A 20,910-nucleotide genomic window follows, 5' to 3' on the forward strand; every position below is an offset into this window, starting at 1 on the left:
GAAGAAAATGACTTTGTCCTTGTAAAGCAACAGTTGGGATGACTTGTTTCTCATCTAATGCATAATCAGAATATTAAATCTCTGCTTAACTAAATCCCAGTATTGCCACTCTGCTGGGAATCATATCCATAATTACCCAACAGTTTGGGATTGAGCTCATCCCTGAGGTGAGACACCTTTTTTCTCCATCACTGTTTGGAAACTCAGCAGCTCTTCCCTCACCCCAATATAAAACTCATTTGCATGTCCAAGCCTTTAAGTACACTCTGAAATCCCTGTAAGACAAACCTCTCTATTGCACCACTCCCAATCCTTGGCTGCTCCCATTCTCCCTTGGATATGGCTTTGGGAGAGAGCAAGAACAGAGTTTAATTACCGAGGGAGGGAATGCAGGAAGGAGCAAAAGCTCAGACCCAGATTTCCTCTGGAACAACTTTAAATTCAGTTTGGGTCTCAGAACAGTCCAGGTGTGCTGAAGCCAAAGAAAGATGGATGGCTAGCTTGGGGCAATAATTAACAATAATTAACAATCTCTCCTTGTGCCATTTGCAAGGCTGCTTTTATCCTGCTCTTACGCAGGGCTGACATGGATGCCATTCCAACATATCTCCCTCCAGTACAAAGAATTTCTCTCCACAGATTACATTATGGATGGTGTATGTAGTCATACAGAGGAACAAATTTTACCACAAGGATCCAAACTAAATCTGTCGACTCCATGTCTTGTTAGCACTTTTTCCACAACTAAACCTTCTGCAGATGAAAATGCTACAGACAAAAAGGCTTGGAAACACACTTAGAACCAAAATCTTGTAGGATTGTGGAAGAGGTTTTACAGGGACTTCTGAGAGCCAGAGAGAAGTTTGATAAGAGGATCCACGTTCACACCTGAAACAATTTCCCACCAAGGTCACTGACACAGAAACCAAGACAGAAAGATGGATAAATGAGAGAAAGCTGCAACTATTCCAATGAGCACTTTGTTTGTCTCGTGACCAACGGGTGAAGTGTAAACTTCTGAGCTGTGTAAGGATGTATAAAAAGCGTGCGTGCCAGAATAAAACCAGTTTGAAGCCTTCTGAACATGGAGTGTGTTTGTATTGTCTCCATCTCAGCTAGGACACAGACATGTGTCTGGGGACATGAAAGCAAAGAGAACCTGATCTCTGATGGTTTTACCCCAAACCCAAGGCCAGCACTCACCATCCCCCATCTCATCCGAGAAGGGCAGGCTGAACACGGCCTCATCAATCATCCTGTTGGGCAGGTTGGTGTAGAACCTGCCCACGGTGGTCTCCAGGTTGCTGAGCTGGTTGAGGACCATCATGCTGCCCTTGGTGACGGGCAGGGCGCTGCGGTCGGGCACGCCGTACTTGGCCGAGTTCTGCTCAGCCAGGTCCCGCAGGAAGGCCAGCTCCTTCAGCCCTGTCACCCCCTCTGCCACGCAGCAGGGGCACAAAACACGAGCAAACAGGTCAAACAAGCTTCATTTCCATCCAGGCTCCTGCCCCTGCTCCAAAGGGATGATACATACTCTGTATCGCAGCACTGAAAATTCTATATTCTTATTTCAGTGCTTAAAGACTGGTTTGGGGAAAATTAATTACCTACCCCAAATTTAAAGAGATTGCCTCTCTCCTGCTGTTGCACAGGGCAACAGATTTGCCATGCTGTTCACATCCCCCCTTTAAACAAAGCCCTTGGAGCAAAGAGCTGTGTGCCCCATAAATCCACAGGACAGCTCTTTGTTCTCCACTGGTGGCTCGCCCACAGGCAGGACCAGGAGCGAATCCTCAGCCCTGGAGATAACAGCCTTTGCTCTCCAGCTGAATCATTCCAGTTTCACACTTCACTCAAGTCCCAGGCTCAACTCCTGCACACAAATCAAAGCCTTTTGCACGCCCCAGTCTCAAATGAGTATTTAAATTTACAGTCAAATCATACATTGGGTTAAGCATTCATTTCCTTGGCTGTTTTCAGTAATATAACAAACTGCCTTCAGGCTGAAAATGCTTTTTTGGAAAATGGGTGGGTGATCTTCATGTTTAACTTCACTCTCAGGTTGGTCCCCAGGTAATCAAAGCATTTCAGACTTGGTTTGATTTCCATTCACCCTCCCTGGCTGGTGAAGTCACACTTGGTCCCAGCTTGCTGCCCCTGGAAGCCCCCAGGAAGGTTTGCAGTTGCAATAATTAACAAATTATCTCAGTCTGGACAATCCAGGCCACAATATTTTACATCCCTGCAGCTGCATGGGATACACAAGGGTAGAGTGGCACAGTTATAAACACCAAAGTAACAACATCTGGATGCAGCTTCTGGATTAAATGTGCCAAAAATCCATGAACAGACTGCTCCCAGTAAGGCCTGGAATTACCCTGGAATGAGTTTAATAAACGAGCTGTGCTGTGCCAGAAAAGAGAATTTTATGGCCTGGAAATCACAAGCATCTCTCACCATTCATGAGGGCATAAGTGAGGATCATCACTGAGTTATTGAGGAAGCTGTTTTCTTCGTTGATGACACGCAGAGTGGCTTTTTTATCATCTTCTGAGGACTCTTTTGATGTGATCCCAGCCGAGAGATAAATGATGACCATGTCAGTATCTGAAACACAATCACAGACACAGCACTAAGTGCATCAGGTTTTTAACTCTCGTGCCGAGAGCCCTGAAATCTGCTCACAGCAGCTTCTCCCAGGGACCCACAGCAGCTCCAGGGGATGAACACACTGCAGCCACATGGATTCCAGCCTTTGGTGTTCAAGTTTCACTCTTGGCACTCACCAAACTTGTGTTTGGTTTGCTGCCTGTCGGCCACCCAGGAGCATGGGGCTTGCTCTCCTGAGCAAATCCCACAGGCACCTTCTGGCTTTGGAGTCATGGAATGGTTTGGGATGGAAGGGACCTTAAACCCCATCCAGTCCCACCTTCCACAAGCCCAGGCTGCTCCAAGCCCTGTCCAAGTGTCCCCGGACGCTCCCAGGGATCCAGGGGCAGCCACAGCTGCTGTGGGCACCCTGTGCCAGGGCCTGCCCCCCCTCATAGAGAACAATTCCTGCCCAATATCCCATCCAGCCCTGCCCTCTGGCATTGGAAGCCATTCCCTGTGTCCTGCCCCTCCATCCCTTGTCTCCAGGGCCTCTCCAGCTCTCCTGGAGCCCCTTTAGGCACCAAGGTCTCCCTGGATCCTTCTCACCTCCAGGTGAGGAGCTTGGCTGCCTCCAGACAGAAGCACAGAGATCCAGCACCTGAAGGAGCTGCTCCAATTCCATGGAAAAAGCTCCACAAGGTCAAAACCTGCACTTTGCATCTCCTGCCCCTCTGTTCTTCTTCCACCCTGCAATCCTAAGGCGTGGAGCTGCACAGGATGCCCTCCACGGAGCAGGGCAGAGCAGAAAGCTTGGGAATTCTGGGAATTCTGTGGAATGTGACCTGACCCCTCACACTTTCCTTGGAACACGTTTTTCAGGCTGAGGATGTTCCTGGCCAAAGTCCTGCCCCAAAGCCTTTGAAGACAACAATTCACAGCCCCGTGCTGACTCCCCAGCCCGCTCCATCACATTTATCTCAGCATCGAGAGTGGTTTGTGTTTACAATGAACATACAGATCAAAATCATCCACAGGAAATCCACAGCACTGGGCTGACGTGGCCACATCCCAACTTTCTTGTTTCACCTGGATTTTTGGTGGATTTGCTGTACTGATTTATTAAACAGGTATCAATGCTTTGACTTGCACATTTTGTCCTCATGGCTTGACCAGAATTTCAGCCAGGACCAGATTTTGACACAAACAGGAGGTGCTGTTAATTTGGGGGAATTTCTACCTTAGTTTTCTTTTCTGTAAGGGCTAAAAGTAGGGGAAAAAAGCCAAGCCAGGTATTAAAGCAGCTTTGGGTGGAGTTTAAGGAAAATTGTTGCTGTGTTTCCTAGGCTACAGCAGAGATATTCTATCTGCAGCCAGGCATGGTGCTGCAGCCTCGATGGAGTAACAAGAGGCAGTCCTAAATCTGCATGAGGGACCAGAGCAAGCAGCTTTTGGAGCATTCTGTCCCCCTTTGGGATGAGGATCTGCCGAGCAGGACTGCAGTAGGACCTGAAGCAGAAAATCCAGATGTGTTTAACAGCACAGCTCTCCCATCTCACACCAGCAGTTCCCTTCTGGCTTTGCCAGTGTGAATTTGGGATTGAGGCTGTATCTCAACAGCTTCCCTGACACACCCAGACATTGTTCTCTGGGAACAGGATGTTAGAAAATTAACAGTGAAATGAAGGAATTTTTTTTTTTTTTTTTGCTGGGTTTGTTTTTCTTTTTTAAAAAGATGAAAAGATTATTTACAAGAAAATGAGACATGTTTTATAAACATCCTCTTCTCAAACCTATTGTGTCTCACCCCAGGAATTCTGAAATTCATCATAAACACGTTAGATCTTCACAATCTTCCACATGTAGAGAGAACCTAAATCCAAAGCATTTGCATTTTAACTTTCTGTGCTTGTGCCCCAAAATAGCTGTTTGATATGAAACCTAGTGAAGTATGAATATGCCAAAACTTCTAATCCTAATATAAAACAGTGCCAAACATAAAAACATGGAATCCTGGAATGGTTTGGGTTGGGAGGGACCTTAAAGCTCATCTCATCCCACCCCTGCCATGGGCAGGGACACCTCCCACTGTCCCAGGGTGCTCCACGCCCTGTCCATGCTGGCCTTGGACACTTCCAGGAATGGGGAAATGCAGGAGGATGCTCCAAGACTCCTCAGCTGATGTTCCTGGAATAAGTCCTGATGACAAATTCATCTTACCCCAGCCAGCTGCAGCAGCACTGCACTGTTCATTTTGCATCTGCTGGAGTTGCTCCCCTGTCATCATGTTGCCAGAGGATGGTAAAATCCTGCCCTTGCCAACCTTATCCTTTGTCCAGTCACATGAAATCTCCCTGTGCCAATGGCCTGAAGCTCAGGAATTGGCTGAACCTTGGGTAGCAAAAGCCCCATTCCATAAACCCAAGGAAAGTCATGTGGAATGAGAGGGTATTTCCTCATTCTTTCCAAAGCACTTCAATTCCAGGACTTTTCCTCTCTCTCTGGCTCTGCACAGCCTCTGGGCTGGTGCCCCTTGGGACACTGAAGGATCTGCTCTCACTGGAGCAGGCACAGGGCCAGGGTGTGGGAACTGTGTTACATAATCCAAGCATCCCGATGGAGATGGGCTGTTCCCTCCACCCTGCCCAGGCACTGCCAGTGTTACTGAAATCCAAGGAGCACTCAGAGCACAGGATTTGCCTTCCATGGCTTCCTGGCAAGCAAATCTGCCACTCAATTTCACGTCCATATTTTCACGCTTTCCACCACATTCTCATTATAAAAAACACGCAGAAAAACCCCAGTCTTGGGAAGGGGGAGGATAAAGCTCATAATGAGTACACAGAGTTCAGGGGGGTTATTCTGAGATGAAGGAAAATTTAGCCAGGACAGCTTTGTGTTCCACAAAATATCACCCATAATTGGTATTCTCAACAACCCATTTCCCTGGGAAGCAAGGGGATCCACTTCCCCAGGATTCCAATAAGGCACATCATCCATATGCAAATGTGCCAGCACTCATTAAATGAACCTGTAGAAGCTGCAATTTTCCTAGAAAGGCCTCCTGTCCCCCCACGCAGACTGGGGAAGTAACTCAGCTACCACAGTGATCAATCCTGCATTCTCCTCTTTCAGTTCAAAAGAAAGGCAAGGCAGCAAGAGACACAAATGAGAAGGGAATGGACACATCCAACAGCCCCTCCGTGGACTGCAGCCCAAGGAAATGCTCCTCACAGCAAAACTGGGGATGGAGCACGTTTTTGTTCCAATTCAACACACTCCACTCCCTTGGCCCCTGCCGAAACGAGGATGTGAAATAAGAACACACTGGCAAGGGCCTGAAATGACCCGGCTTGCACAAGAGGCTGGCTTACTTCCTTGGAGCCTGGTGCCGTTGTTGGTGTTCCGGAGGAGCTGGAAAGCCTTCTGGAAGCCCAGGGCGTGCTGCGTGGCGCTGTCGGACGCCTTGATGCTGCTGACGAAGGTGGACATCTTCCTCTTGGTCTCACTGGTGGCAGGGGACAGGAAGGTCTTGTAGCACTGGTCCAGGGAGCACGTGCGCACCGCGTCCGCCACCGTCAGCACCGAGATCTGCCGGGAACAGATTCCATGGGGAAGAGGTTCCATGGGGAAGAGGTTCCATGGGATCACCTTCCCTGGAGGTGGAGCAATGTGCTTGAACAGCTCAGGCCACAGTGTGCTCCAGCCAAACCGTTTTTTGGTTATTCTTATCAGAAGCCTCTGGGATTCTCAAGGTTACTCAGGCATAAATTGTGCTACATTAGGAAAGAAGAGGCTGAGAAACAAAATGCCAAGACCACAAGAATTAGATAAAAGGAGGGCCTTGAAGCACTGGACTGTAACCAATCCTATCTCCTGAAAAGTGCACGCAGAGCACGTGGACAAGGCAGAGGCTCCAATCAAGAAATGTGTGACTGTGTGTGCAGTACTGTTAGAATGATAAACAGAGCTTAATGGGGCTTCTGCTTAATGACACTGATTAGGTGTCCAGGAGTCCTGCATGGAGAACACAACACACATCTTTACATCATCTCTAACACCCAGACACACAACACCGGGAGAAGCCAAAAGAGGAGATCCCGTGGGTTTAAAACTGCATTGTTGGAAAAGAAATACTTGAGGCATAAATCTGTCAGATTCCAAAGGGATTATGCAGGGTTCAAGGAGAAGAGATTTGTGTCTTTGTTTCTCAGCAGAGTCAGCTTCACTCTGCTCCCTCACAGTAGTCAATGCACTGATCTGGGCAGAGCCTGAGTGGGCCAGGGAGAGCTGACAGGGAATCAGCAGAGAGCATTTTCAGGAAAGCCTGGAGAGCCAAGAGAAAAGTGGAGTGCACAGAGAATTTAAAAAAAAAAAATAAACCCCTCCAAGGACTGCTCCCAGCAAAGCATTTTGTTATTTTAATGTTTCAGTCAAAGCAAGGCAACTCTGACATCAGCTTTTCCTGTAAATAAGCTAATGCAAGTGTTACCTCTACGCCTTAATGACATCTAACACACCAGACTCATTAATTGAGTGACAAACTTCATTAGGGAGTATGACTGAGGCAAGACAGCTCCAGAATTAAGCAGTAATGAGGTACCTGTGTAACAGGTTCTGTAACCACTGAGCTACTGACCAATGTCCGAAATGTATTCTCTGTATTAACACAAACCCTTCTGACACTTGAATTTAAGTGCTATTAATCCTGCTGAACTGTAAGATTACTTCACCATATTAAATCTCTTTAAAAGCACCGTGTTACAAGTGGTTTTCCCATACTATTCATAAGAAGACTTAAGGCAAAGATTATCATCAGTTTTCTTCAATTTGATTCAACTGAAACTCCTCCTGCTCACAAAGGAAAACCCAAGCAGAGAGACTGATCAAGGTCTCACCAGTAGAGAGTTACTAAAAGACCAAACTGGAGACTTTTTACAGAAGCACTTTATGAGTCCACAGTTGCCTGTAATGAAAAAAATTACAGTTTAAATGACTTTCTCACTGTCAAATGAGTACCAGGGAGAGAGCAAGAAATCAAACCCAGATTTCTCAGCCCTTTGCTGGTACCATAATTATCTGTGAATCTCTCAAACACGAATTATGCTTCAGCTCACACCAGTACTGCAGGAGAATAAATAATTTCCACTTTCACAAGATATAAAGAGAGGCTCAGAGGTGAAATGAGTTGCTCAAAGCAGTTAAGATGCAAAAAGGACTCATGTTCGGAGTGTGGTTCTTCTTCCTGTTGACCACCACTGAAATATCTGCTGAGATGGAGGAGCCTTTAAAGATTGCTTAGGTATGAGATTGTGCCTTAGATCAGTGGGATTTCACTTTTTTCCCAGCCTGCAGATCCCCAGATGTTCCCCCTGCAGCAGAAAGGTTTCAGAATGAGCTCAAGGCTCTGTCACCCCTCGGAGGCAGCTCCCAGATCTGCTGGAGTCCATGGACTGAAAACACCACTTTGGGTGGGAGACAAAAACCCAGGGGAAGCTGCCCCTTGTCTGGAGAAACCTCACCTTGTCGTGCTCATCTATGGAGCTGAGGATCACCTGGGCAGCGTCCTTGGCAATCTGGAGCTGTGTCTCTGTGACAGAGGCGCCGTGGTCCACGATGACCACGATGTGCTTGGACTGAGGGCGAACGGTGGAGACGTAGACGGGCCTGAGGAGGGACAAAACCCAAACCACCATCAGCAGCAGCACCCTGTCATCCCCACTGGAATGCTCACAAGTGGAAATAGGCAGGAATTAGAACACCCAAGCAAACAACCGGGAAGAAACAATGAATTATAACAGGATTTTTTTCCCCTTTTGAGAACTTGTACCAGGAAAGGCCAGCTGAGAGTCTGAGCATGCAGAAATGCCCCTCACTTCCTGAATTTTTTAACCTAACCAGGTTCTTCTCTCTGTCACAGCAAGAGCTTTCAGGAATTAACCCTGCTGCTTACACAGCAGCAGCGTTTGGGATCACTGCAGCAGTTCACAGCAAGGTCTGAATGAAGCAAGAAATGCCCCTGGTAAATCCTGGCTGCTGGGAACTTCACCCACACGTGAACTGGGTGCAACAGTGGGGATGTGCTGGGGCCATGCAAGTAAAAACCTGTGCAGCTGCAGGGAGTTGATCAGTGTTTGGCTGTTGTAAGAAGGCTCCTGGCCAAGGCAGAGTGCCCTGGGATGACTCTCACCTGGGTCATGCTGCACAAGCCCTTGGATCTGCCCAGTTTTACATCCCAAAGTGAGCTAACACCAGCGGGGACTCTCAGTGCTGCCATGTGACTGTGTTAACACCAAAAATCTTGTTTTCAGGGAAGTGTTTTCAGATCCAGCTCAATATTGAGAGAGGTGTGAAAGAGTTCACAAGCTCTCACGCCAAGGTTTCAGCCTGGAATAAATTAGGAGGATCCTCAGCATGGAGGAAGGATTAAAATAAACAGCAAGTTTCTCTTTCCTCTTTAGCCCAGACACAAAACTAGTTACAGTCAAGGGAGAGTTTTGGGATCTAAATTTCATTATATCAAAGGCAGACACAGAAATCTTATTAAAAGGAAAGGAAAGATTTGACACAAGGCACTGCAGTAAACAACTGGCACAAATCAGTTCTTAACTGTAAAACAGCCTGCAGCTCTACCCTGGATTAATACCTGCAACTGAAACAAGGCCTTTGATCTTCAAAGCACTGAAGCATTAACTAATTAATTCACCCAAACCACCCTCTGAAGTAAATATTAGCAAAAAGAGACCCCTTACTTAGCCACGGAGGAACTATGACCCAGACAAGTGATTTGGATAAAACCACTGATGGTTTTAGTGTCGAAGTTCTGAGCAGGACTGGGGCACCCCCAGCTCTCACCTCCTCAGACCTCACCAAGGCCCCAGAAAACTCAGTCAAGCTCAGAACTTTGTGCTTTGATGGTACATTGAAGATACCATCAGTAAACTTTTGATTGCTCAACCCTGACAGAAAACCAAACCTTCCTTAGTGTCCCCAGAAGGTTCCTGGATGGGCTGCTGCTTCCCCTGCACAGACTGATTAACTTGTACAATTAACTAACGTGTCACCAGAGATACTAAAGCCACTGCACCTTCCCACCCTCGAGCCTCCATCCATCCCATGGTACTGACAGAAAAAGCAGGGAAAGATACTGGACCTCAATTTCTTGGCTTCATGTCTAAAGAATACAAATCCCAGTGCAGGAAACCCTGCCACCAGCTGATGCTTTATTTTTACTGTTTTCTTTTAGTGGAAAGAAATTTTCACTGCTGCTTCCCTACTATCCATGATGTGCCACCTGAACCTGGGGAAAAATGCTCCTACCTATGTGCCCTTCCCAGTCTCTCATCCTTCCCCTCCCTCCCAAAGTGGCACCTGCCAAATCAGCAGAATGTCTGCTCACTGCTTTGTTAACAGGGGTCAAGCATGAGTCAAATGTAAGTCAGATTTTGCCTGCAGGCTGACCTACGGCTTCCAAGTCACTGCTGTTTACAGCTGATTTAATTTGGGGGAGGTGAGGAACCTGTTTGGAATTTTAGTCTAGTTCCTTAGAAGTGAAAAGTGGTGCTTTAAGAAACAGCCCTAAGAAAACCCAAGGGACTCCATTAGAAGTTACTCATGAATGTTGGCAGCTTGGCAAAGGACAACAGTGAGTGAAATCAGGGGCTGAGGAGTCCAGTGTGAATGCTTTTCCCAGGAAACTGGAAGGAGGCAAATCCTACCTGCTGCGGTGTTCGTAGCTGCCTTTGCACCGGAACTTGTGGGCTGGGAACACGGTGAAAATCCCTTCTTCTGAGCTGAAATATTGCCACTTGATTCCTGGGTTAGACTTCAGGTTATCAGCAAGCACTGCAGGGCGGAAAGGGAGAAAGCAGCAGAGTTACAGAGGCAGCCCAGACTCGGAGGGTTTGTCACTCAGAGCCTCCCTGTGCAGTTTGGAGAAGAACAGCCAGGGCCCAACATGAAACACAAACTGCTCTGCTTAGGATGGGGAAAACACCCTGGTGAAACTTCACTGATCTGCAAACAGCTCAAGAAACTCCACACTGGATGGGACAGATTCTGTTTAATATGTGATGACAGTTCCTGGATCTCTGAAGTACACCCAGGTCCTGGAGGGCAAGGCCAGAGTGAGGAAGGAAGAGATTAAGGCAATTATATATAATATATATAATATATATACACCTCTACATCTCCATGTAATAATAAATATCTTGTCAACATCCTTTCCAAAAAGGAAAAAGCCTTCATGTTAAAAATATCCTGTTCTTTTTGGTGGAATAACTCCAAAATATTCAACAGGTTTGGTGCTCACAGCTTCATGACATGTTGCCAGGGAAGGGAACAGATCCCATGGGCACTGGGAAAGGAACAGATCCCACTGGTACTGGGAACAGATCCCATGGGCACTGGGAAAGGAACAGATCCCACTGGCACTGGGAACAGATCCCATGGGCACTGGGAAAGGAACAGATCCCACTGGCACTGGGAACAGATCCCATGGGCACTGGGAACAGATCCCATGGGCACTGGGAAAGGAACAGATCCCATGGACATTGGAAGGGAACAGATCCTATAGACATTAGGATGAACAGATCCCATGGACATTGGGAAGGGAACAGATCCTATGGACATTAGGAGGGAACAGATCCCATGGACATTGGGATTTCTGCCTCATGGTGCAGTGGGAATGTCCCATGGACCTTGTCTGCTCTCTCTCCAGCCTGGAGAGACCAAGGGTTGATGTTCATCCATGGAATCACCAATTTTGCCACACCACTGACCTCAGGCAGCTCTAAGTCCTTTAAAACAAAAGGGAAATGCTCCCAGGAGAGAGGGAATGGGAAAACATTAGCAAGGGAGGCACAAGCCCCCTCAGCACCACAGCAGGAACAGGATTTTTTCCCACTCAGGCTGAACATCCTCTCTGCTTGCGGCAGACTGAAAACAAAATCTGGATATTTGAAATCTTTAGTTTTTACCGAGCAAATAAAGTGGATCACACCAGCTTAAAATGCATGAAAAAAAAGAAAATATTTCTTTGCCATTTCTACTCATGTTCTTTGATTGCAGAACTCAAAGAACTGGCAGAGGGGGGCTCTGATTTCCAGTGCTTCACCTTTCGCTCAGCATTTCCCTCCAGCATTCCCTCAGGACTGAATACAGGCCGGTTTCATCTCCTCCATTATCAAATATGCCAATATTTGGGTTGGAAAGGACTGCAGGGCACATTGAAGCCTTAGCCAGACACTCTACCCAAATACCCACTGTGAGGACAGTCTGAGCTCCACATCCTCCACACTTTAGCACTTACTCAAGTTTCCCAGACTGGCTGTGGCTGGATGTTCTCTCCACATCCAGCTCAGTGTAATTACCCTGCAAAAACCACTGTCCTGGGCTTTCCCCACTCCTCTTTGCCACAGTATTTGACACTTCCCACAGTGCCTACAAATCCCACTGGGATGCTGGGCTGGGGCTGCTGAGCTCTGTGCAAAAATGCAGCTTCTCATGAGAACAATTCCCTGCCTTGATGGACCAAGGACTACCAGAGATTCCTCATTCCCCTCCAAAATCTATTTTTTCTCTGAACTGCTGCTTCCTCCTGCAGGCAGAAGGGCCATGAGACTATAAAACATTTAAATCCTTCTTTGTATGCCCAGCCACCAGGATTTCATCGTTCTGGGGGTGAAGTTGTTTTGTATAAAGAGGCTGAATTTCTGGTGCTGAAGTTTTTGTTTTGAGTTACGGAACTTGAAAAATGTAATTTCAAAGTTGACATGTGAACACCCAGTTAAAGCCTGGATGAAACAACTTGTCCAGTCTCATTTTACCAACAACATTACAATAAAGGAGTTCATAATTTAAAGGCTTTGGCTTTTTAAAATCCTTGCTATATTAAAGATAAACTTCTCATTCCTGCAAGGCCATGAGCTGTATTTATTTCCCCACGAGAGTATGTGGATTTAAAAGTGTTCATTTTCCCCATAAAACAACTGGTTTTGAAACTCAAGCTCTGCTGTTATTCCTTTTCACACAGTTGTGCTCATGTTTCCTCCAGCGAGTGTTAGTTCAGTAACACCCTCCCCAGGGACCACCAATTCTATCCTAACTCTGCTTTTTCCCCCTTTTTCTCATTCTCCTATGACCACAGCAGACAATCTCCCTGCAGATAAGCCATGGCTGAAAAATCCAGACTTTTTCTCTTTAAACACATTCTTATTTTCCATCCACTCAAGCTGCAAGAATGCCCTGCAGATATTTCCTCAATTCTTGCTCCTTGCCAGGACAACAGTAGATGATTTTTTTAAAAATCTAAATCTCACTTACCCCAAACTTTCCACGCCCTCAGTGCCTGTAGTTTATTCCCACCTCCTCCTCCCGGGAAAACCAGCCCCTGGACAGGTTATTCCATCCAAATAAAAAGCTGATCCCTTAATTCTGGACACAGACTGGGAATAAAAGTGGCCAGCTGTCCATGAGGTGGCATTGCCAGGTCATTCCAAAACCTCTGTCCCCTCCACTTCCCCTGCAGCAGGATCTGACCCCAAATCCTGCTGCAGACTGGAAAAGTTGGGAAGTATTAAGATGACAGCATTTGAAATGTTGGTTCTCTCTAATTATAAATATCTCACAAGGCAAAAAGGACTTTTAGGAAGAAAGCCCTGTGTGATAGAGTTTATAAAACTTCAAAGGGAATGCGATATGATAACACTTAGCACTTCTAGATACCACTTTACATCTTCAAAGCACAGCCAAATCATTAACTAATTAATCTTCAAAGAACAGCACAAACAGTCAGGGGAAAAAAAAGGAACTACTGAACATAATTGCTCGTTATAAAAGGGTTTCTTACAGCCCTCCTCTTTAGCATTACATTTGCTGAGCTGCCGACCTCGGATCTCATCCCACAAAAGCCAGGAAAGTTTAATTTCCAGTTCTCCTCTAACAAGTCCCCCCGTTTAGAACCCTCATGGTGAAGAAACAGCACAAAGAAATGTGTTTATTGTACAAGGGAAGACATCCTCTGACTCCCCAGACAGATGTGATCCAGGATTTTCCAAGTCAAACCCCATTGCAGCTCCTGTGTTGTCACCAGGAATAAAAGCTCTGCAGCTCAGCCACAATTAACATTCTGCTGGTGGCATGAGCCAGGACAGAGCCCTGCTCAATCCTCAGGACTCTGAAGGGAAAAGAAGTAAAAAACCCTTTCACTTCAAGGAATGGCACCAGACTCCTCCATCAAAGGATTTGGAAGGAGAGGTATTAACTCTTCTGCTCAAATAACTCCCAGCCATTTTAACTCAGCCAAAAATCAGTGTAAAATACAGCAGTTTAAGGAACATTCCACACTCTGGACTCGATGATCCCTTCCAACTCCAGATATTTTACGATTCTAAGATTTGAAATGATCAACACCTCGAATAAAACAGACAAAATTTACTGGGCAATTTGGTGCCATCTCTGCATATTTCTGGGGAGGAGCACTCTGCCAAAGCCGCCTGGCTTGGAACAGACATTTCAGCACTTTGAAGGATGAGAAGGAGAAAGATTTACTGGTTCCCTGTTTATTCAAAAGGCAAAACAACCTCCAAAGGAATCTGATAACATAATGCACTGGCTCTGGGGAAGATTTCATAAATAAAGCACTATTCAGAGTGGTGAGGACAGATCTCTTCATCTAACTGCCCAAAGCCTGTGTCTCCATCTGGAGAATAAAAACTTTCTCCTTATCTGTTTTGTAGTAATGGCTAAAAGTAATCCAGATGCAAAACTCCAACCAAGATAAAACAAAACCTTTTCAAGACATTAAAAAAAAATTTTAAAAGCCACCTAATACCAAGAAAAAACAGTGGTAAAAGTGATATTTTTTTAAGCTGAGGAGACACATCTATTTCCTTCTCCCTCCCTTAAGATTAATGTTTCTTTTAACAAAAAAAATCCAATAATAATGGAAAAAACAGATTTGAAAGTTTCATGAGCTCCATCACTCCTCTTAACACCCTGCTCAGGGTGGAATTTGGGGTTGCTGTCCCTGAGGGCTCTCCCAGGCTCTGCTCCTGTGGCTTTGTGGTGCAAATTCCGTTCCCTTCCAACACCTCCAACTTCAGCACTCCGATCCCACTTTTTACTCTGGGCCAAGATTAACATTTCCAGAGCTGAGCTCGAGGTCGAGCGGAGCAGAGCTGAAATTTATGTTTTGCCAGGAGCTTTTTATAGGCAGGATTATTTAAACTGCAGAACTCACGTGGGAAAAGGAGGGATACTCATGGGAATTTTGTCTTTTATGTTCAGAATGAAATGAAAAATTAATTCAAGAGACAACGATGAGAACACCCAGACGTACCCACAGTTTTTAAAGCATAAAAATAAGTGAGGCAGAGGTAGAGCCTAAACCAAAAGTGCAACAGATATTCCTCCCCAGCTCTGCATGAGGATACTTAAGAGAGAAGAAAGAAAATTATGGGATATGGGGAATATTTTTTGTCTTTGATCACTGTCTTCTTTCAGAGGTGGTTTTAGTTTAATGTGAGTATTGATTGATTTATTGAGAATTGGCTCCTGTGCACACCAAGGGCTCTGCCCTGAGGGTACCTTCAAAGGTAAGTGGTGCCACAGAAAGATAAAATTAAGAGTTTTAAGACATAGATACACTGATTAGTACTTTTAAACCCCATTTACAAGGTGACAGCATCTCCCCAGCTGGGGGGATGCCGGGGCACTGAGAGCACTCCGTCCCTCTAACCAAAGCTGCTTCCCACTCCATTTCTATCCCCAGCCAGGTCCTGTCCCAGCCCACGAATTCCTCCGGGAACGCACGGATTTCCTGGCACAGGTCACAGCCCACGGCTGCACCACCCAGTGCTACAGACACCACCAACACAGCACCCTCAGCACAAACACCCCAAAGACTGCCCACAGCGTTCACCCCAGAGCCCCAACGCTCCTGCAGTCCCACACTGCTCCAGCCCTGAGGAAGGGGTGACACTGGAGAACAGGGGAAAAGGGACCCATTTACCCCTGAAAGGAATTCTATCAAGGTCATCGACACGGAAACCAAGAAGAAGAAAAGACAAACCAGGGGCCTGCAGCTGGACCTTGGCTGAGGACAGTGGTGGAGGCTGCCCTGTGCCCATGAGCGCTGCGTGGATTTGCTGTGGCCAGTGAACAAGTATTAACGTCCTGGAAAGGTGTAAAAGGTGTAAAACACAGCATGCTGGTACAATAAACAGAGAGAAGCCTTCTGGAAGGCATGGTGTTCCTCTGTGCCTCAACAGTGACACAGCCCCACCCCAGCTGTGCCCTGCTGACCCTCCTGGCTGTCCCCAGGGGTCACTCAGAGCCCGGTGCTGGGGTGGTTGGAGTGGCTGAGATGAGGAGCAGGGATGGGAAGGTGGAACTGATCCCAGCTGGGGCTGCCCCTGGATCCCTGGCAGTGCCCAAGGCCAGGCTGGAGCAGCCTGGGACAGTGGGAGGTGTCCCTGCCACGGCAGGGTGGCACTGGAACCTTCCTTCCAACCCAACCCCATCTGTGATTGATCTCCCAGACTTTTAAACACAACAAGGACCAAGGATATTCCCTGGACTTCACCGACACAAAACTTCTCTCTTCACTAGGTGTGCACCCAGTACCGAATTTGTTCCTCAAATTAACCATTTCCATCCCATTCTCCTGCCTCAATCCACTTCTTTCCATCCCATTTCTCTCTTACAGACATTTCCTCCCTAATCAAAACCTCCCCCCAAGGCTGTTTCTGTAAAAGGAGAGCCAGAGAAGAGTCTGCTGTCAATAAATCCCTGCTCTTACCCTCCCTCAATTCCCGCTCCTCTCCTGCTGCCCTTTCCTGCCAATGCCACGTTTTGAAGGTTCTTCTTTCATCAGGAATCTTTCAAGCCAGAGGCAAGGGAAGAGGAGGCACTTGAGCCTCACTGCTGAGCCAGGACAGCAGGAACCTTGAACACCCACTCACTTTATTTCTCTGAGAATTCAAACCAGAAATTTAAATTATGTTTACAAGAAACTGCATTTTATTTGCTTTTCATCTCTCAAAAATAAGGAATATTCCTGGAATGCTTTTTTAACCTCCAACTTCTGCAGTAGAAAAAGATTTTTATTTAATTTAATTAAAAACCATGAAGTGATTAATTGTATGCTTTGCTCTTACAACAGTGACTCTAAACTTGCCTTCAAAAATTATTCGGATTAATTAACAACTGCATGGGATTTAAACATTATTTTAATGAGTTGTCTGGGTTTGGTTTTTTAATAAAGAGATGAGTAAAACAAAGCCCAGCAAATCACAGTGAGTGAACAAAGAGTGCCTGGCTTTAGGATGGAAAACACCACACAAATCATGGCCTGTCAGGAAATCAGCCTGGCCAGCACCTGCATCCAAGATGTGGGATACCATGGATGGGATGGAAAACAATCTATGGGGACTGCTCATTTTTATATTCTATTAGAAATCCAGAAAGCAAAGCTATAAGAAGGAAACAGTAAAAGAGTTTATAAAAATTTGGGGTTCTTCCCCCCGGTTTGTTGCGAGATGGTGAGGGTGGAACGGCAGGGTTGCCACTCCATCAGTCAAGTTAATAAAATAAATCAGCATTTTATTCCAAAAGACCTCTGAAAATGAAAATAAAATAAAATAAATTCCAAGTCTGCATTGTTCCCCCAAAAGAATGAACAAACAACACCCCCCCAAAAAGAAATCCACAAAGTCTATTAATGCTCCCTAATTTACACCACTGAGCACCACAGAAAGTTGAAAAGTCAGATGGAACAGCTGGGGCCAAGTCTGACCAAACCCAACTGAAATCTCTGTATTAATCCACACTGATTAGGATGCAAAAAAAAGAAGAAAACCTTGCTGCAGCAGGGGCCCAAAAACTGAATTTTTCAGGGATAAGTCGTGTGTATTTTGGTTCTAAGCATATTTATAAGTCAAATGTGTTGAGAAAATGTCCTGACAAGACAAAGCCAGGAAATATTTTAAGATGCCCTCATATTTGGTCGTTTTTGCATATCACTGCAAAGGCAGCCTCACATGGGCTGAACTCTGCTAGGAAGATCAGAGAAACTTCCCTGTGTGGCCCCTGCAGCAGCTGACACTGCTGATGCCAAAGCAGACAGGCCTAGGAAGGAGAAAACCTTGGGGAAAAAAAAAAGGAGGAAATAAAAAGTGCAGAAACCACAACAAAATTATCCACGGTAGGCTGGAATAAAATCTTCATGACATTTTTATAAAGTACTTAGACTAAGGGCATTACTTTAGCTATCAGCTTTCAATCACGAAATCTCAAATTAAGAGCAGTGTGACACTTGCAAGGAGAAATAAAAGCTTGTTGCTATGGCAATCAATGCAAATTCTCTGTGCCAAGGAAATGTTCGAGTCTAATGGGAAAAAAGCCCTACAACAGAAGGAAAAAAGCCCCAAAGTAGAACTGTGCTGCTCACCAGAATTTAAGTCACGTCCAGGATTGAAGGCTCTGCTGTTGACAGTGGTCGAGAGTCGATCGCAGCTGATGGTTCTGGAAACGTTGGTGTTGAAATTCCCATCAAATCTGGAAGGACAACAACAGGATCAGCAATCTAACATTATTTATTAAACCTACATTTACAACGGAAACACAGCTTTTTAATGTTTCAGTATAAATAACTATTAATAGTAAGAGATTGGTGCTGAAATTCCCATCAAATCTGGAAAGACAACAACGGGAGGATCAGCAATCAAACATTATTGATTAAACCCACATGTACAATGAAAACACAGCTTTTTAATGTTTCAGTGTAAATATTTATAGTAATGCAGAGCTGAAATTCTCAACAAATATGGCAGGACAACAACAGGAGGCTCAGCAATCAAACATTATTTATTACATCTACATTTACGATGGAAACACAACTTTTGAATGTTTCAGTGTAAATAACTAGTAATACTAAAAGATTAGTGTTGAAATTCCCATCAAATCTGGAAAAGCAAGAAAAGGAGGCATGAAAAGATGACTATGGAATCAAAGAAAGGTTGGAAAGAACCTTAAAACTCCTCCAATTGCACCCCAACACCTTCCACTGTCCCAGGCTGCTCCAAGCCCTGTCCAGCCTGGCCGTGGGCACTGCCAGGGATCCAGGGGCAGCCCCAGCTGCTCTGGGCACCCTGTGCCAGGGCCTGCCCACCCTCCCAGAGAGGAATTCCTTCCCAAATTCCCACCTAACCCTGCCCTCCTTTGCCTTAAAGCCATCCTGCACGTCCTTGTCCCAAGTCCCTTTGATCTCCTGCCTTGTCCTCGCTCCCCACAGTCAGGAAGAGGAACGGACAGACAGATGGACACCAAGGCCTCCCGTCTGCCCTCGTGCTCAGCCCCAGGCTGAAGATCAGCCTGGGATGCTCTGACAGAGCCAGCGCAGCCAAACCTGGAGCTCTGCACGGGCTCATCCCCTCTGCTGGAGCTCTTTGTTGACATTGCTGGCAGCCTCCTCCCAGAGAACTTCCCAACCTCTGTCTGTTGAGGAAAAGACATTTCCCAGGAATGCAGCTCTTGGATGGAGGCTGTGGCTTTTCTTATCACCCTCAAAATGTAACCACTTCAAAAAAAAATCACAGCTCTTTCCAAGAGAGCAAAACTGCTGTTGATTTTTTGTTGGCTGAAGGATCTGCAGCCTAAGATTGATTGATAACGGATGGGTTCCACAAAAGTCATGTTTATCTTGGGGCAAACCCAAAAAACTGCACATTAAACATCTCCATCCTAAAGAAATATTTCCGAGCAAGGCTGAGGAACAACCCCACAGTGCAAAATAATGACTTTTCAGGATGTAAACGGATTGTCCCAGAGCTCCCATCAAAATCTATTAGTGATGGCAACAGGATGCCTTGTTAGCAACCAACATTATTCATTTATTGCATTAAAATGCTTCGACGTGCTCCAAAAATCATCCAAGGCCTCAGCTCTTCTCAGGAAGCCACTGTCAGTTCCCCACCAGGAAGATGAATTTGTGGATGCCTAAATAATCTGCAGCAGAGCTGAAGAAGGAAACAAAAAAATTCCTGCAGCCCAATCCCATCCCTCCTTCTTACAGCAAAAAGGAAATATTGTTAATGGGGAAAAAAAGTATAAATAAAAGATGAAAAATTGTTTTCAATGCCATAAATTAAAACCAGACCTGCCAGCCTTGAGCAAAGGCTGCCCCAGACTGGGCTAGGTGGGATATCTGCCTCAAATCTCCTTTCAGCTGCTGTTTGCCTTAAAACTGACTTTTTGCACCTTGCCATGGAGTGGTTTTGGTTGGCACAAGGACCTGGAGGAGAGAGCAGCTCCCATCACAGCTGAAAATCAGGACCAGGAACTGGCAGCACTGTGGCAAATCTACACTGCAATATTTGTCATTTTAATGGCACTGGAGAATTTTCCACGTGCTTCTAAGTTTCATTCAGAATGCATTATTAATATATTTGAGCATCTTCCCCATTGAAGCCACAATTAAAACCAAAGCCCAGCACTGCTAAGTGGCCTTTCCAACTGAGGTTTGTATTCTCAGCTGTAAATACTGCTTTTACCTTTCCTACCATGTTCATACCTCACACATTTTCCACTCAAGTTTCAAACTGTACACATCTTCCCACCGCTCACTTTGAAGAAGTTAAAACACCAAAACCATTTGTATTTTAATATTTGAAGACAAGCATTGACCAGCAGCTTTTCTCTGCACAGAGCAGACAATTGTTACCAGTATCTCCTAAAACTTTTACCAGTGCCTCCCTCAATTTTTATCAGTTTTCCTAAATTCTTACCTGTGTCTCCCCTTTTTACCAGTATCTCCCTTAATTTTTACCTCCCTTAATCTTTACCAATGTCTTCCTACATTCTTAGATATATCTCCCTTAATTTTTACCAGTATTTCCCTAAATCTTCACCAGCATCTCCCTTATTTTTCTCAGTGTCTCCCTTAATTTTTTACAGTGTCTCCCTAAATTCTTACCTGTGTCTCCCTTAGTTTAGCACCAGTTTCCCTTAATTTTTACCAGTGTTTCCCTAAATTCTTACCACTATCTCCCTTAATTTTTACCAGTGTTTCCCTAAATTCTTACCACTATCTCCTCTAATTTTCAGCAGTATCTCCCTTAATTTTTCACAGTGTCTCCCTAAATTCTTACCTGTGTCTCCATTAATTTTAACCCAAGCTTCCTTTAATTTTCACCCGTGTCTCCCTAAATTCTTACCACTATCTTCCTTAATTTTTACCAGTGTCTCCCTAAATTCTTACACTACCTCCCTTGATTTTCACCAGTGCCTCCCTTGATTTTCACCAGTGCCTCCCTTGATTTT

The 20,910-nt window shown here is 45.5% G+C and overlaps 1 protein-coding gene across 2 annotated transcripts in view; it reads right to left on the bottom strand.

Moving 5' to 3' along the window:
* The window catches only part of CACHD1 (cache domain containing 1), an 88,565-nt gene that overhangs the window by 22,240 nt on the left and 45,415 nt on the right, over positions 1 to 20,910 (bottom strand). For both annotated transcript variants that reach the window (XM_038144307.1, XM_038144308.1), the window contains exons 4-9: positions 18,041 to 18,147; positions 10,308 to 10,434; positions 8,112 to 8,256; positions 5,964 to 6,180; positions 2,458 to 2,607; positions 1,204 to 1,437 (exon numbers count right to left, since the gene is read on the bottom strand). In XM_038144307.1, the coding sequence (XP_038000235.1) occupies positions 1,204 to 1,437; positions 2,458 to 2,607; positions 5,964 to 6,180; positions 8,112 to 8,256; positions 10,308 to 10,434; positions 18,041 to 18,147 (980 nt within the window). The remainder of the gene's footprint in view (positions 1 to 1,203; positions 1,438 to 2,457; positions 2,608 to 5,963; positions 6,181 to 8,111; positions 8,257 to 10,307; positions 10,435 to 18,040; positions 18,148 to 20,910) is intronic.

Source organism: Motacilla alba, chromosome 8 (genome assembly GCF_015832195.1).
Source record: "Motacilla alba alba isolate MOTALB_02 chromosome 8, Motacilla_alba_V1.0_pri, whole genome shotgun sequence".
In the NCBI taxonomy this organism is placed as follows: Eukaryota; Metazoa; Chordata; class Aves; order Passeriformes; family Motacillidae; genus Motacilla; species Motacilla alba.